This window comes from Conger conger, chromosome 10 (genome assembly GCF_963514075.1).
Source record: "Conger conger chromosome 10, fConCon1.1, whole genome shotgun sequence".
NCBI lineage: Eukaryota > Metazoa > Chordata > Actinopteri > Anguilliformes > Congridae > Conger > Conger conger.
Genome location: NC_083769.1, coordinates 8,205,379 through 8,223,477, shown reverse-complemented (window position 1 = coordinate 8,223,477; position 18,099 = coordinate 8,205,379). Strand labels below are relative to the sequence as shown.

At 42.4% G+C, this 18,099-nt stretch overlaps 1 protein-coding gene across 1 annotated transcript; it reads right to left on the bottom strand.

Moving 5' to 3' along the window:
• Positions 1 to 9,979: 9,979 nt before the first annotated feature.
• On the bottom strand, positions 9,980 to 17,595 carry timm17a (translocase of inner mitochondrial membrane 17 homolog A (yeast)). The gene is made up of 6 exons (XM_061256989.1): positions 17,518 to 17,595; positions 15,318 to 15,417; positions 14,774 to 14,837; positions 13,704 to 13,832; positions 11,634 to 11,744; positions 9,980 to 11,185 (listed from the first exon to the last, which is right to left on the bottom strand). The coding sequence occupies exons 1-6, from the start codon at positions 17,541 to 17,543 to the stop codon at positions 11,115 to 11,117; spliced, it is 501 nt and encodes a 166-aa protein (XP_061112973.1). The 5' UTR covers positions 17,544 to 17,595; the 3' UTR covers positions 9,980 to 11,114.
• Between the last annotated feature and the right edge of the window lie 504 nt (positions 17,596 to 18,099).

The following is an 18,099-nucleotide window of genomic DNA, read 5'->3' as shown; positions in this document are numbered from 1 at the left end:
AGTGAGTTAGTAACACGATTAAATCTAAACTACCCAAATTAAGTGACTGTTAGTTTATTCATTCAGTGTATTCATATAATTAGTACTGTACAATATCAAAATTAGTAGTTGTTAGTAAGAATAGTGCTATACAACATTAACTAGCGAGAAAAGCAGGAAGTAAGAAATGCGAGACTGGAAAGGAATCGTTGACACCCGGAAATGTCCGAAACGACCCAAATAGTGCAGCACGCAGACAGGGGGTGACTATGCCTCGAAAACATCCTGACACAGACATAACAGGGGATGATGAAATCCAATGAACAGTGACGGATGATAAACAGAAAGGCAGGTATGATAATGAAAAATAATAAATTACAAGAATTTAACAAATAAACTAACAGACAGACTCAGAAACATAACAGACTGATCTCCCTCTACAAAACCAAAAACAATTCCAATATGATATTTCATTCATTCATTCTTCACATTAATTTAGGACTCAAATGGAATCACTCAGGTCTTTCTTAAAAATAAAATACCCTATTGGTAAAATCATAATTAAGCACCAATCACATTTAGTGTATTTTTGCCAATTCATAATCACCTGATGAATCCATTAATGTCTTTATTCATGTTTCTGTTCAGTAGCCTACATAATGTAAAACATATTCTATAGGCTACAGAAATTGTATATAATTGTATATGTAATAATATTCTGCTGCAACAACAAATGACGATTGGCTTCGCTCAATTACCAAAAATGCAATCAATATGGATGAAATAACTTTACATTTACATTTACATTGTAGTCATTTGGCAGATGCTTTTAATCCAAAGTGAGTTACAAGTGCATAGGGTCTTACACAAGCTAAAGCATCACATCCATAACTTAGTAAAATACACAGTCATTGTAAGTGCTTTTTTCTTTTTCTTTTTTTGGGATAGACAAAAGGCATATTGGAAAGGGGGGGGGGATCAGGAGGGAGGACTACGGTACAGTCTGAAAAGGTGTGTTTTCAGTCTGCGTCGAAATAGGGGGAGGGATCCTGCTGTCCTGACAGTGGTAGGCAAGTCATTCCACCACTGAGGAACCAGAATGGAAAACAGGCTTGAACGTGCAGCTTGACTGCCAGGTGCTCATAGTGAGGGAACCATAAGGTGACCAGAGCTGGCAGACCGGAGTTATCTAGCTGGGGAGTAGGGAGTGATTAAGGATTGGATGTATGGTGGGGCAGTCCCCTTAGCAGCCTGAAATGCCAACAGTAGGGCCTTGAATCGGATGCGTACGGCAATAGGAAGCCAGTGGAGGCCAATGAGGAGTGGGGTGACATGAGCCGACCTGGGCTGACTGGTGATCAGGCGGGCTGCAGCATTCTGGACCAGCTGGAGGGGCTTGATGGCACAAGCTGGGAGACTGGTTAGGAGGGAGTTGCAGTAATCCAGGCGGGAAATGACAAGTGCCTGGACTAGGAGCTGGCTGGCTTTCTCCGTCAGGAGATGACGGATACGGAAAATATTGTAGAGGAAGAACCTGTAGGTTCTGGCAGTGGAGGATACATGTGGAGCCAGGGTGAGGCAGTTATCAAGAGTCACCCCAAGATTCTTGGCCGTATGGGAGGAGGATACCACAAAGTCCTCAACAATCAGTGAGAGGTCAATCGTCGGAGAGGACTTAGCAGGGATGTAGAGAAACTCAGTCTTGGCAAGGTTAAGCTTCAGATGGTGGGAAGTCATCCACGCAGAGCTGTTTAGAAAACAGCTGTTTAGAAAATGAGCAATTAAACCAAAATCATTTTAACAAAATTCAGCACAGACAACCCAGGCCCAGGAATTGTTTTGCCACAGACCACCCACAAAATTGGGTGGGTCCATACCCCAATTTTGCATTGGACACCAGACATGTGGACCTTCTAGCCATTCAACGACTGAAACACCTGAAACACTAACATACACAGGCCGGGAGGCAATCTTCCCTCAATGAGACATCACCAGTGAGTACAGGTCATTCTCATTCGATGGAAGGTCCGAGAACTGCACCATGCAGTACGCCTGCTCAGAATCCTCCTGGGGCAGACCAATAGTGCTGTATACAACTGTGTCAGTGTATTCATCATACGCATGCTCAGGGTCCTCTTCATCCTGAGGGAGACAAGTTGGAGCCAATAGAACACTTTTACACGGTCTAGGGCACCGTTCACAACAGATCTGTTCCACGTCATGTTAATTAATTATAATTAGTACCTTGAAAAGTGTCTAATTCTGGGGTGTATGAGTATGTGGTAAGCCCTGCTCATAATTGAGAAGATGGCATAACTGCTATCAAAATGTATCAGGGATCCTAAATTCTGGTACTGGTGCTCTGTTATTCAGTGCTTATGGGTAATTGAGTTTTTAAAGCGGTTAATTTCACTGGCCTCACTCAAAAACCAGCAGAGCCAGTAACTCTCCAGAATGTCTCGACTGGAATCTGGGAGAGGAACTGCCTCTGGATTAAAAATGTATCAAAGGTAAAAATTCATAGCAATTAGTGTTTCTTTTACGTTTGAGCTCATAATGAAGCCATCCATTGCCAATACCTATATAACCTAGTATTTAAGAGTGCCTCAACCCAATTTTTTTTCTTCCCAGTTGGTGGTTTGCCTTTTATAATCAGGCTCACAATTATTTTCCCTGATTTTCTGTCCATTTTGATGCGTGCTTCTATATTTTTCTATATTTTTCTTATGAATGTATGCGTACAATAATAAGGGTTTAGAAATAAGATGCGACTTACCTGTACATTGTCCACAGAGATGGAAAAGTCCGCTGGATTTAAGGGTTTAGAAAACCAGGGTTAAATTATGCAATAGGTCCCGAATCCTTTTTTAAAGCACTTGGTGGTATGACCAGGCTTCTTTCAACAAACTGAAATACAGGGCTTGAATGTCATTTTGTAAACTTATTAACTGTCAGCGCAAGCACACAAGTTTCTGCCTAAGCACCCAGTGCTTGAGCAAAATGTTGGATGGTTTTGATCAGTAATGTTTTCCAAACTGTGTACGGTGGTTGGTCTTACCAAGTGATTTTGAAACTGATCTTGTTCTGAGAAGGAGCAGAGCAAGAGCAGCCATAATAAGACACGCCAACATGCCCAGAGCTGCACCAACCACAACCAGGCTGTCTGTAACACCTAACAGAAAGCAGTAGTTCAGGAAGTTCAATCTTTTTTGAAGATCCATGACACATGCAGAAGCAATTCACACATTCAATTTTGCAAAAATATTCTTAGATTTTAGATTTAAGATGAATAACATTAAAAGGGCTTTGCCCATTTCAGTGCTATAATTTGGATTATTTCTGCAATGATTCTGCAATAATCCAATAATCTATGCCAAAGTATTTTTATCAGACATATTTGACCTTGTAATGAATGCATTTCCCTGAAAAACCCATCATCATTTGATGCACTATAGTGCCGGTGCTTCAACTAGTCAACTAGTGCAGCATTCTACCCTGTACTGTGAAACCTTGAATGAATCTAAAACTCAGTTCAAAGGTTTAATTCCAATTACCGTTGTTTCCATCCAATGTCAGTGGGACTGTGGCAGTTTCCCTTGAGTAATCTGTAAAAGAAGGCAGTCGTAGATCACTTATTGAATGTTACAATCAAGAAATGATGGATCCACATAAAACTCGAGTGAAATTATTGTACTTCTCTCTAAAGCATAGATGGATAACATAGCTGTACCTTAGACCTGCATTTTAGTGAAATACTTTTTATTTAAAAAAATATAACAGAAAATGACTCTCAACATGTGAAGGAATTTCAGTGTATTTGAAGAAGCACTGTGCCTTTTTAAATAATAGACTTACTATATACAGTACATATACCTATATTTCATATATTGAAAGGTATTACATTTCTGAAACTAACCAGTTTGGCCAGTACCCCAGATAGTGTCAAATATCATGTGTGGGCTTAAATGATATGATATATGTCCAAGAATATATCTGCAGCCAAATGAGCAGTTCGTAGTGCACAAGATCATCGCTATGACTTCCTAAAACTGCACTCATTTACAGTATACAGCTTATTTTGGTTCTTTATCAGTTCCTATTTTGGTTAAGATGTTTGCATGTTCAGATCTGAATGAAAGCCAAGCAAGAACAGCTGGCAAATGCATGGGGGACGCACCACTCACAAACTCACAAGTTGAGTTTTTTGATATATATCTCTCGGTTTACTCTAAAATCACATGCACATTTCTAAAGCGTTGGGACTCCAGCGAACCACAGTGAGAGCCATTATCCACAAATGGCGAAAACATGGAACAGTGGTGAACCTTCCCAGGAGTGGCCGGCCGACCAAAATTACCCCTAGAGTGCAGCGACGACTCATCCAAGAGGTCACAAAAGACCCCACAACAACATCCAAAGAACTGCAGGCCTCACTTGCCTCAGTTAAGGTCAGTGTTCATGACTCCACCATAAGAAAGAGACTGGGCAAAAATGGCCTGCATGGCAGAGTTCCAAGACGAAAACCACTGCTGAGCAAAAAGAACATTAAGGCTCGTCTCAATTTTGCCAGAAAACATCTTGATGTTCCCCAAGACTTTTGGGAAAATACTCTGTGATCTGACAAGACAAAAGTTGAACTTTTTGGAAGGTGTGTGTCCCATTACATCAGGCGTAAAAGTAACACCGCATTTCAGAAAAAGAACATCATACCAACAGTAAAATATGGTGGTGGTAGGGTGATGGTCTGGGGCTGTTTTGCTGCTTCAGGACCTGGAAGACTTGCTGTGATAAATGGAACCATGAATTCTGCTGTCTACCAAAAAATCCAGAAGGAGAATGTCCAGCCATCTGTTCGTGACCTTATGCTGAAACGAACTTGGGTTCTGCAGCAGGACAATGATCCAAAACACACCAGCAAGTCCACCTCTGAATGGCTGAAGAAAAACAAAATGAAGACTTTGGAGTGGCCTAGTCAAAGTCCTGACCTGAATCCTATTGAGATGCTGTGGCATGACCTTAAAAGGCGGTTCATGCTCGAAAACCCTCCAATGTGGCTGAATTACAACAATTCTGCAAAGATGAGTGGGCCAAAATTCCTCCACAGCGCTGTAAGAGACTCATTGCAAGTTATCGCAAACGCTTGATTGCAGTTGTTGCTGCTAAGGGTGGCCCAACCAGTTATTAGGTTTAGGGGGCAATCACTTTTTCACACAGGGCCATGTAGGTTTGGATTTTTTTTCTCCCTTAATAATAAAAACCTTCATTTAAAAACTGCATTTTGGGTTTACTTGTGTTGTCTTTGACTAATATTTAAATTTGTTCTGAAATATTTAAGTGTGACAAACGTGCAAAAAAAAAAAAGAAATCAGGAAGGGGGCAAACACTTTTTCACACCACTGTATATGTATTTAATAGATTCAGGCTATCTAGAGTTTATCCTGTTGAAATTCAACTCTTAAATGCATGTAGGCTATAGGTAGTGGTTTCCAGTGCATCCATGAATAATACAGGATTAATAGAGATCATGAAGAGACTAAATGATTAGTATCATAGAATGCTAGGTGTCTGTGTGCATATGTGTGTGTACATGCGTTGAGAGAGAGAGAGAGAGAGAGAGAGAGAGAGAGAGAGAGAGAGAGTGAGAGGGAGAGAGAGGGAGAGAGAGGGAAAGGGAGAGACAGAGAGAGAGAGGGAGGGAGAGGGAGAGGTAGAGAGGGAGACGGGAGAGGGAGAGAGAGAGGGATATGGGAGAGAGGGAGAGGGGAGAGAGAGAGAGAGAGAGAGAGGGGGAGGCTATTCTCACAGGGAGGTGTGGAGAAAGGGACTCTCCATTCTTGCTCAGCACTGAAGGCAGTTCCGGTCGGTCTGACGGAGCTGCTGTGTGGTGAACCCCCGCCACTCTGAACAGCAGAGGGGGGCAGTGTGGTTTCAGGAACCGTTGCTGCACAAGCATAAAAACATGCATCAATCTCCTGACCACAGGGTGTCAACCAAAGCAGTTATTATTATAATATGTATCCAGATAAGTGCTCAAATGTTTACTCAAAATGAGGTGACACTTTTCAGTGTGTTGTGCTCAGCAATGAAGTGTTGTACTGAAAGCAGTCGTATATTCCTAACTCTAAAGTATCAGCACATATTACAATTACCAATCGGCGCCTCTTTTTGACTTATGCGCATAACTCATGGCTGTTATAGAGCGGATACAGGAGAATTATTGTGGCATGCACAAACAAAGAAAGAATAGAAAGGCAAGGTTTGGGTAAGTTATACCTTTACTGACAGTCACTTTTACTTTGACCATCCAGTCTCTGCCCCATGTTTCTATTCCACAGTAATAGAGGCCTGCGTCCTGCAGACTCAGTTTTATGATGGTCAAACTGAAAAAGCGCCCGTGGGAATTATCATTCAGGAGGAATCTTCCAGCGCGTTCACTGACAGCCGACGTGATAAGAACATCCCATCTCCCACATGGATGACGGCAGACATACTTTGGTAGATGCAGATAACCATCTGGATATGGACACTTGATGTATAAATCTACACCTTCAGTTCCATGTGCTCCAAGTACATCGGCCATTGCTGTCCAGTGAACTTGATGCACTGGCAAAAACATAAACATAAAAAATAAAAAAAAAGTACAACTTATTTTTTAAGATTTTAAAAGTTAATTCAGCTGTGTTATCAAACACAAAACTAACACAAAAAATCTGGCCAAAAGTTTTACAAATGCTTTATATGTTATATGTATTGTATTATGTACAGTAAATTGATACTGTATTGGCTGCTACCTTGGCCAGGTCTGTTTTGAAATAGAGAGTCCGGATCTCAATGCAGCTTCCTGCTTAATAAATAATAAATAAAATAAATGTACGTTTTCATCACAAAATGAGTTCAGAAAGGTCAGAAATTACCGATATGAGTTTGCTAAACTGTGTTTTTGCAGAAATACATGAACTCTTCCAATTAATCAGGAGTCAAACTGTCGTAAAATTATTGATTGAATCTAATGATTGTGTACATTACATGTACTTTCATGTAAGTATTAATAAAGTCACTGAACCATTAGTCATTTTCAGTGAAGCAAAATTATGTGTGGAAAATGTATTTTGCTACAAAAACTATACACATTTTCTTAACAATCTCTTAAAATACAAAGTAGTACTTCAATAAAAAAAACATATATAGGCTAAAAAATAATTACAATTGGTTTCAGGTCAATTTGATGAATGTCAAATACCTAAGACAATCACAAGCAATGCAAATCACATCATGGCAGCATGCAACACCAGCCTATGAAGCTACATGGAGACGTTTCTGCAAAAGGGATATGCAGTGTTACCATCATGTCTCATTCCTGCCCAGTGTCTGTTCCATCCTCTAAAGTACCTAAGGGATTCTGGAAAAAACAAAAACTTTGCTTGAGGAAATACAGAAGACAAGGACTTACTTGCTAGGAGAGAGAGGATCTGCAGAGGGTATCTCATCACAAACCCAGTTCAAACTGACATCACAGCAGGCTCGTTCAACACACTATAGATATGACTCAAGAGAAGATCACACCTACTGCACTTGGCAACTGCTTCTCACTCAGATATCTTATGAAGAGATCACATTTACCAACCCTATGAAAGCTCTGGTCACAACAGAAATGTGGGCTGGTTTAGGGGAGGAAACTACACAGACAATAGCACCGCAAATTTCCGTGACGGATAAAAAAGGAGCTGCCACATCCAAGACCCATTTCAGATCCTGGAATTGTTTGACACCAAGTGATCTGAAAACGGAAGTCACCGTTTCAGAGTATTTCAAGTGATTTTACAATCAAATGATGTGAATTTGTTTGCATTGAGGAAGTGAGTATGTGGCAAAACAGATAGAGAATTGGGTCTTGTTACCACCGGCGCTGAATGTGGGGAGGTGAGGTGGTGGTGAAGGTGGAGGGGGGGCGTTAGGCCAATGACAAGAGCCCTGACTAACAGTGGCCCTCAAAAACGGGGAGAGGTCGTATATTTGCTTCACATGCAAAGCCCCGCCATCGCACCCTTATGCAAGGTACTAAACATAACCTCTTTCCAGCTGTCAAAAATGTCATTTAAACTCAAATAAAAGATAATACTCCCTCAGCACTGTACTTCATGGTGTTTGACCTGTTTTATTATTATTATTTGTAAAGGACCCAATTTCTGAATTAGTTCTAAAGAAAACACAGCACTATTGAGTAGTCAGGAGCTATAAATATTGCCTTATATTCTGCCTTATTTGAAGGACTTTTATGTTGAAATAATGTGTCCTACTCCAGCGAGTTTCTAGCGCGTACAAAGAAGAAGAAGAGAACGCAACAGTAATGTTAACAAAGACAGAAAGATAGCGATAAAGTTAAAGTTAAATATTGAATTGTTTTAGCACCCGCCGAAGAGGCACAAGGTCAGTGTTCATGAAATAATACACGGTTAACATGTGTTAATGTCTTTGGAAATGATTTTGGACTGTAATAAGAACTTTCTTACATGTGCTAAATTCATAAACCACGTAATGGTACCGAATGTTATGCTAGGTTAATTCATGACACTGGCTAGGTAGTTAATGCATTGTGTTTGTGCTCTGCCTATAGCTCTTACGGTGGTTTATTGGTTGACAACGGAAGGATTTCAATAAAACAAGAAAACCATCAGTTTAAGTCTTGACCATTTATCGGTGAGGATGCTACATTATTATTAATATTTTATTTTAATATAATAATATATTATTTTATTAATATTTTCAACATTTGAGATGCTGGATTGATTGCCCAGCTAAAAGATTTTTTTTAGTGCACTAATGCTCCTCCCTCAGTATGTCAAATTGAATCAACAGAAAAGTGCCACAGAAATGGGGCACGTCAACTGAAACCTGGAAGTCCTACGTTTGGAGGAAAAAGTGGAAATATGGAATCAAAATACTACGTTAGTCATTATGAAATGCTATGGAAACACCTGCTGAGTCAAGTAACGGAAAGTAATCTTTGCAAGTTAATTTAAAATATAAAAAGATGAGTGACTTCACCCTACTACAAAATCTTGAAAATTGCCTTGAAAATTGAGCTGGTCAAGTTGGTCATAAGCTGGGTATGAGCTGGTCTAGCTGGGTATGAGATGGTCAACCACAAAGTGCTGCTAGCTAGCCTGAGCCGGTCAGCCAGCCTTGCTAACAACATGCCCAGACCAGTGAGTGAAAGTCAGGGAACATTACTAAAACGCTAGAGCGAATTAACTATGCTATCACAGAACTAAAATACAAGTGCTAAATCCACAGACTATATCCACAACTAGCCCAAAGAACAGAAATCTAGAACCATAAAACACCATAACCTAAATTAACACACAAAGGGGAAAGTGGCTGTGGGCGTTTCAGTTTGGTCGACCGTGTGTATGCAGTAGTTTTTTTCTATAAACAAAAGATTTTATCAAGTTCTGTTTTTAACTTCATGAGCAATTTTCCAAAGGCTAGCCCTCCTCTGGTGTGCCAATCTCCCTTCCACTGAGTACATATACCGAGATCACATTGTGCCACAATAAAAAAGTACAAACATTGCCAAGACACCATTTAACATTGCATGGGGGTTATTGATGTACATTACTAGTAGTACATTAAAGCACTCTTCATATGACATCGCACTGTCGGTGATAGGGTAATATGATGGCAAGAGAACTAGATTAGAACTAGAACTAGATCTTGTCTGGTACAGTTGAGCCAACCAAGAGGACCAGACAGCAGGGTTTGTACTTTTTGAGAGTATTCCATAGGTTCAAATAGAGCAGACAAGCTCAGCAAAACTCAGCATATTCGACCCAGGTCTGGGTGACGTACCCTTAATCGAGGCACTGCGCCTGAATTTCTTCAATAAATATGCACATATGCAAGTCGACTGCATACAAAAACCTTCAACTGCGAAAGCCACTCAGGATAAGAGCGCCTGCTAAACGCACACACGTAAATAACGCACAACAGAGCAAGGGAATCATCGTGCCTCTCGTTTGACTTTATTGTTAATGTTGTCCAATCTGTCATACAGATCTTGTGTGTGGCATGAACCGACAGTGAAAGCAGCCCCGTCGCGGCCGAGCTCGTACTGCAGGTCTGCGCTGTACACTGCCGCGGTCCTCAGTCGTACTGATCCATCCCTGCGCACGATCACAGTCCTGGTGTCATTCACGGTCCTCGCAGTGCACCCAACGGACGGCCTTCGTTACAGAGAGTAACGGAGACGAGAATAAATAAATGATCTGGAGCGGTCTGCTTTCTTCACGGCGGGGTGTTGGGGTCCAGGGTCACGGTCAGGGGGAACGTGCAGTACAGGTGTTGACGTGGCAGCTCTCCATTGCTGTACAAACTGAACCTCCGTGAACAGCCTTTTCTCTCTCTCACACACACACACACACACACACACACACACACACAATATTTACACACATTAGCAGAAGGTGGGTGTGCCATGGGGTTAAGGCCAGCTAGGCTCTGGAGTCCCTATCGGTGTGAGGCTAGTTTACCTCTCCAGCTTGTCCACTGGTCAGGACCAAGTCATGTGACTCAGGCGTGCTACTAGTCAACAGGCTACTTTGTAAGCGGACCTCCGGGGAATCCAAGTGGGCCACACATCTCTGTGTACAATGGTGATATTGAGCAGGGAGGACGCAACGGAACTCCAAAGCCATCTCGCACAGCTACCGATTTAAAAAAACGGTTAGCCGTACGTTTCCAGAATACGTAAAAGCGGAAGTCAGCCTGCTGACAGCTGAAATAATGCCACCAGGACACTGAAGCATGTTAAAGACTAGAGTTCCATTGTCTCCTAAATCCCAATATAACCCCCTCTATGCCACCCAACTGCATGGGCCCTGACGACATTTCCATTCCGGTGCTGACCACCAACATTCACACACTGATCGTGGGGAACATGCAACAGATGAGGCTTTTTAACAGGCAGATGGCAATGATGGTTCAGGAAAAAAAAAAAACAATCAGTAAAAAAATGAAATCCTTGAAGTTGGGATGCACTGCACAGTTCCTTCTGAAGAAGTTCCAGAATTTTCTTTCGAGTCAGATCTGTGGAGGTATTTTAAAAGGCCTAGGGGTGGGTGAGGGCGGCCCCTCCCTCACTGATACTGCCTGTATTCTCCGAAGGGGGGGGCCGGCATCGGGGCGGGCTCCTCTGCAAACTGGGCCCCTGAAAGAGAGGTGACAACGGCCGCTAGTCACAACACTGACAGCTGGACTCTGTGTCTGCACGCTGCACACTGCACACTCACTACACGCTCACACACTTTCAAACTCAGGAAAAAAAGAGGAAAGCTACACTCACCAAGCACTTTATTAGTAACATTTTTACTTTATCACACCTACTTACTAATGCCATTACCTAATCAGCCAATTGTGTGGCAGCAGTGCAATGCAAACAGTCATGTAGATATGGGTCAGGAGCTTAGTTAATGTTCACATCAACCATCAGAATGGGGTAAAAATGTGATCTCAGTGACTTTGACTGTGGAATGATTGTTGGTGGCAGACAGGGGGGTTTGAGTATGTCAGAAACTGCTGTTCTCCTGGGATTTTCACACACACACTAGTCTCTAGAGTTTGCAAAGAATGGTGCGAAAGGAGAAACACACACTCACCGGTGGGGAACTGTGAGGAGGCGAATCTGGTGAGCAGGATGCCTGCACCCTCGATCAGCGCCAGCAGGATTCCGCCCATCGCCGCCGAGCCCACCATGGCAACGGGCCCATCTGCGGAGAACACGCCCACCTTACACCCTGCTCTGCGCTCTTAAAGGCACGCCGCGTCATTTCCACAGACCGTTCGGCCACTTCCCGGACGGCAACCGAGTACCACGGGGGATTGTGGGACTTGTAGTATTTAAAGTCTTGCACTGGCGTCTTGGTTACCAGGGCAACAGCTTTGCTTATTCCACTGAAGTCTATGATACAGAGCCTTTGTTCCCCTTGCAGTTTGCCCGCTGTGGCAATGTCGAGTACATCTGAGGAAGTTATGCATTTGGCAAAACGCTAGCTAACTATTCATTTTGATGTCCGGACAAGTGAGTGATGAGTTTGTTTCCAAGGTGATCAGCTCATAAAAAGGACTCCAAAACGTCCGTTATTAAAAACAAGACGAAGACGAACACGGAACTAGTGTCGGCCGATACTTATTTTCAATATTTATTTTTCCCGTGAAGTGATTTCTATTGTTATTTTTATTAGCAGAATAATTCTATACTATTATACCATAGCTTTGACTTTTTCGCATTATATTAGCCACTGATATTACACTGTGGACCTATGTGAGCCGGCACAGATCATGACTAAGCCTGAATTACACTACATTACTACAACTCGAGACATTAGTCTAGGGCATGTTTGGTTTCCCTTGGTTCCTCTCTATAATAGACCTGTATTACGATTATTATTATTTCTAGTATTACTATTATTATTATTATTATAAATAATAATGTGTGCATTATTTTCACCCTGGAAACTGCACACAAGTGAACAAAAGAAAACGTACCCACACTGTGCATCCAATCTTTCTGGAAGCTTGTGGTTTAGTTCTTGAGTGCGTGTGCAAATATACGCTAAATATAGCCCTGGCTAAGGGGAAGGGCTATCGCGACGTCTAATCGACCCAGGAGGGGAGTTCAAAGATCAGAGCTGGAGCCCAGCTGCTACAAGGCACACGGACACATTTAGCTGTGTCTCATCAAACAAGGCCTGGTCAGGATGTAAAATAGGCTTCATTTTTCCACTGAAGTCTGTGAGGCAAAGCAAAAACCTCCCCTCTAAGAAAACAGGTACCTACAAACAGGGACTACAGCCGGGGTGATGAACCCCATTTTGTTCCAGCCAATTAAATTGTTCCAAAAGCGCTCTACACATAAACTGTATTTCACTCATATCTGCCCACAGTGAATCACCAAGGACACACGCATGTGGAATCGCAAGCTGCTGCAGATAAACGTTATCAAAATGTCCAATTTAACAAACTATGAGCCAGTTAACTCTTTCAGCCCCAAGCCCAATATGAAATGGCTCCACCCAAATACCAAGGGGGCTTCGGCTGTGGCTGGGAAAATGGAGAAAGTCAAGTTTGAATGGTCTTAATAGGGGCTCAAAACAACAGTATAGCAGTAATTTTGATTGTTTGGAAAGGTATAAGTTTGAGAGTGCCAGATGGCAGTCTATGGCTTTTACTGTAGTTACGCTTGAGTGCAATACGGGACTGAATGGGTTAAAGGTACAATAGGTAAGATTTTTGTGTTAAAACATTGTTACAAGACTATTGTAAATCCCTTCCTATCATTGAAAAAGGCTCACTGACATGTTGACTCGCCCTCTGCCTGTGTTTGTAGTCCTTAAATTCGGGTTTCAAAATATGCAGTCTGACGGGCTGACACTCTGTACCAAAACATTGTATAACTGTACAATAATTCAAGCTTGAAAATTGGTTGAAAATTGGTTCTAATTGTGACAGCCAATGGCGATTCAACGTCAGCGCATTCACAGAGAAGGCGGAGAGATAAACAGGGTTGTGGTTTGAGGGTGTTCGTTGCTGCAATATCTCTCTCGACCGTGAGAAGTCCAAAATTACCTATGGTACCTTTAAACATTTTTAGAGCGTCTGCGCGCATGACAACCGAACACAGACGAGCGCTGCCCCGCCCTGTGGGTTTCCGGGGGATCGGGACTCACTTCTGGCAGCGAGGATGGCGCCGGTCATGGCTCCGCTGGTGATGGAGTTCCAGGGGTCCTCCTTCCCACGCACCTTCACCAGCCCGCAGTCGATCAGGGAGAACAGGCCTCCCCACATCGCGAAGCTGCCTGGGGGGGGGAGCGACCGGTCAAAAAAACTCCTCCTCCGCCCCAACCCAACCCGTCTCGGCCGCAAGCACTCTGCTCCAGCTGATCATGGAAGCAGCCATACATCGTGGTGCAAAAGAACAGAACGATATAGCAGCCTGGAGCCTAGTGCCAATGATGCCCTCCAGGACTGGAGTTAAGCCAGCAGACACTGCGGCCCTCCAGGACTGGAGTTAAACCAGCAGACACTGCGGCCCTCCAGGACTGGAGTTAAACCAGCAGACACTGCGGCCCTCCAGGACTGGAGTTAAACCAGCAGACTCTGCGGCACCCAAGGACTGGAGTTCGAGACTAGTGGTTTTCACTGTTCTTACTCTGTTTAGAGTCCTTCGGTCTGAGGTGCACAACTCTGGGTCCTGGAGGACCGGTCTGGTCCTGTGCTGGTATTTGTTGGAACCAGTTACCTTAGTTTTCTGAGCGCTCTATACTATAAACTACACTGGTTCATTCCTGTACGGATCTTTAGGATGCACCTGCAGTCTGGGGCTGTAGCTGGTGCTTTTACAAATGTCAGATCAAGATATGACTGAGCTAATTCAGTAATTATGAACTTATGAACCTGAAATGGATCGGCCCTTGTTGTGCACCCCTGCCTTAGATTTATTGAGATGAGGTGATATCCGTCACTTCAGAAATCTTAGTCAAAGAAGGGAGAGGGTTTGTCAGCTATCTGTGGCACTGCTGTGTAGCGAATACCCCATTTCAGCTGCCCCTAGGAAAATTAATCAGACCTAGTTAAGACTATACAGAACATTCTGACATAATATTCCCTTTCATCCACAGTGAGGCAAACAGCAATAGAGTGGCCCTAACACAGGCCTTTCATGTCATAATGGGACTCGACTGAGAAGGCTATTTTGAGGGTGTATAATTCCCGCCCCTTGGTTTCCATGCACACATACCTCCAAGCTGAGGGGCCTTGATCTTGACAGCCGTCATGCTCCCGCGCAATCTATGGTTCATCCCCTGATGAGCAACAACACAGACATACAAGTGTGTCAAAATACATTTTAGGCGCACAACGCTCAAAAGCAGAGATTCCCACATTTTGGGTCCAGACAGTTGGGGGGACTAAGGTCTACTGTACAAGAAACAAATCTTTGTAACAGGATATTTTGTTTTTAAAATATTAAAAGTAAGCAGGAATAGTTTGTAACAAAAAATATATTTTGGGCTAGTCTACACATCTTCTAAATTCACAGCAGACAGATTAAACACTGTACTGTAGTTGTAGTCGTTCAAAAATTAAATTTTCAATTCAATTTCAATTATTTATGACATGTCAAGCCACATTTTCGTAAGGCACATTTTCGTAAGGGGTGAGCTCGGACAAAACGTAATTTTGTCATTAACTGGGTCATGTACTCTATCAGTTTGGCAGTAGGAGCTTCAAGCAATCCTGCAGGTGCAAATTGGCATTAACCCTGCCCGGCAGGAAACACTTACTGCTGGCGAGTTTCTAAAGCCTTTCACAGCCTGGAAAATCCCACCTCCGATGGCACCCATGGTGAAAGCCCCTCCGCAGTCGTCCACAATTCTCCACGGACTGCAGACACAAACCGGAGGGTTCAGCAATTCACGAAAACACAACGACTCCGCAAGCAAACCTACGTGAGGTTTAGTTCACGCCATTTGAAGTGCGACGTTCGCCGGAGAAAGCGCAATCCCCCGCACCCATTTCAGACTGCGGAACCTATTTCCCAGCATTGGTTCGCATATGACAAAGTATATCCTAACATAAATGGATATTAGCTACGTAATAAAGCAATAACATATGTCGAAACACGAACAAATATGATGGGTTCGTGTTTCGACAATGACAACGATTCCCAGCAGTGACTGGTGTGTAATGTGTGACGCTACATAAATTGATTCAGAATTCATTTGTACGAAACGACACAAAATATTAACTCCACACTGAGTTATATGCATTCTGCGATAAGCCTCGTAAAAGATTCTAACCTCGCTGTTGTACAATAAATTCAGGTAACATTATAGTAAGTTAGTAAATAATTAGAGTTAACATTTTCTGGTTAGCGAGCCAGCTGACCGCTGCATATTAGGCTACCCTGGATATGACCCTCTGATAGCCAAACAGCGAGCTAACTATGTCAAAGCAAACTCCACAGCGAGATTCTGAGGCAAATCATTGATTTGCACATTTACCACATAGACAGCCCCATTCGTTAACAGCACTGATGTTTACAGACGATACCGGTTTTAGTAGGGAGGACAACCGAAAAATTTATTTCCGGAAATCAACATGAATATTATGATTATTATCTCAGTTTAACCTTAAATTAACGTGTGGTGGACAATAATTCTGCTTAGGTTGAATTTTAATGTGACAAAATGACTGTTTTTGTGGCTTTTAAGCGCTCATTTTACCAGCATTCCATCAATGTTAAATGCTGGACCCCGACGGCACCGAAAAACAGGCAGATTTCACTGCCATTCCATTCTTTACGTATATGGAGCTCGAAAATGGTGACACAACAATAGCTTTTGCTGGTTTACTTCACGCGCTCATACATGGCAGTTGGTGGCAGTTCGAACTGTCAAAAGTGTGACTGGAGCCAGGTCAATATTTTTGCTGGGTACTCGGTATGTCCAGCCTTATAAGTCTAAAGTCCCTGGTTACTTTTTCATAGTTTCAATGGATTTTGACAATAGACATGTCAGACTTCAATCAGGTTAACGCTCTCGAGCGTGCGTCAAAGTTTAGGTAGCAAATAACAGTGCTGTATCCTTCTGACGTCATTTACATAGCTACAGAACTGTCCGATCACGCCGAATCACTGATAGAAACAAGATGAATTAATGACGATTCAGAAAATGTATAACTTTTAAAGATTTAAATAAATCCTATGGTGGGACTTTTGCCATTTATGGACGGTACGACAGAAAATTCCGGTGCCGTCGAACTTAATCGAATGCTTTTATTTATATCGTTCGAATGACCAAGTGCCGTTAAAAAGCAAATTGTATGGCTTTGTGCTATTCGCGTATGCTAGCTACATCATGCTAACATCGTACAGGGACCAGTAAAGGCTTAGAACACACTAGCACTTAGTTATTGTAAGTTTGATCACCTCTACTGTGAAGTAAAAAAGTGGACAAATTACGTTTTCTGTGAGAAACCTATTGGCGAGCTCACGTGCACACACAGCGGTCTACATTCTAAAGCTCCACTTTGCCCTCCCTAGTTTTAGACCTACGTCAGTGAGGTTGGTCAATATATGACGTAACGCTACAGCAAGCTACCATGCTAAGCTGTAGCCACCAAACCAACAGCGGATGAATTATTACATTGTTTTTCACTGAAAAGGGTTTAAATGTACCAATCTTATTAAAATTAGATACACAGCGAATGTTAGCAAACCAAAATGAAATTAACAGGAAGCAACAAGGTCACCTCGCTGTACCGGCGTTACCAAGGGCACCACTGGCTAGCTAGCTCGGTAGCTAACGTTAGCTAGATACTGACTGACTGGCTCGTGTAAGACGTATGAAATTGAATCCTTATTTTTCTGTCACTCTATTTATTCGTTTACAGTTCTAAATAAGCACAGCTTATAAACATTTTTTTAACGGACACACCAATACACCGGAGAGAGGAAAAATAACATTTTCGAAAATGACATACCATGGTTCTCGTGCATATTCCTCCATTTTCCTGTCGCTTTCGCTGAAGAGAAGGAGGGGCTAGGCTGATGTCATATGAACTGCTTCTGCGCAAGAACTCCAACCCACCCGACGATATTACTGGTACAATATCGTTATGTTCAGAGCTTCTCCGGCTCTGGTTATGTCAAATCATACCGCGGCAACATACGTTACTAAAACCTGAAGAGAAACATAACACCATAAAAAACCTTGACTTTATATCACCAAATAATCCATTAAAATTGGGACACGTTAACAGAAAAAGAGAACATGTGGACATTCAATAGGTAGAAAATTATTCTGGGCGAGGTATGGAAAGGCACTGTACTTTACTTGTAAAATTGAAAAACATTTTGCCAAGGTCAACCCAACAGAAGGAACATTTAGTCCCTGCTTACAGGCTTTACCCCCAGCTGACTTCAGAGTTGACCAATGGTAGGAATACTATTAGGATCACACAAGCTCAAAAACGTAATGGACAAAATCATTTTCAAGATGTTTATTTCTTTAATTTATTTTGCAAGCTACAGAATCACTCGTTCAAATTGGCCATGCTTCAAAT

Bases quoted from the DNA above. Each gene is read 5' to 3' on its own strand.
- timm17a (XM_061256989.1), bottom strand. From the start codon at position 17,543: ATGGAGGAATATGCACGAGAACCATG. The intron at 13,833-14,773 runs GTATGTGTGCAT...TCCCCCCCCCAG, and splicing joins CAAGGCCCCTCAGCTTGGAG to GCAGCTTCGCGATGTGGGGA. The intron at 11,745-13,703 runs GTGAGTCCCGAT...TGTTCTCCGCAG, and splicing joins CGCCATCCTCGCTGCCAGAA to ATGGGCCCGTTGCCATGGTG.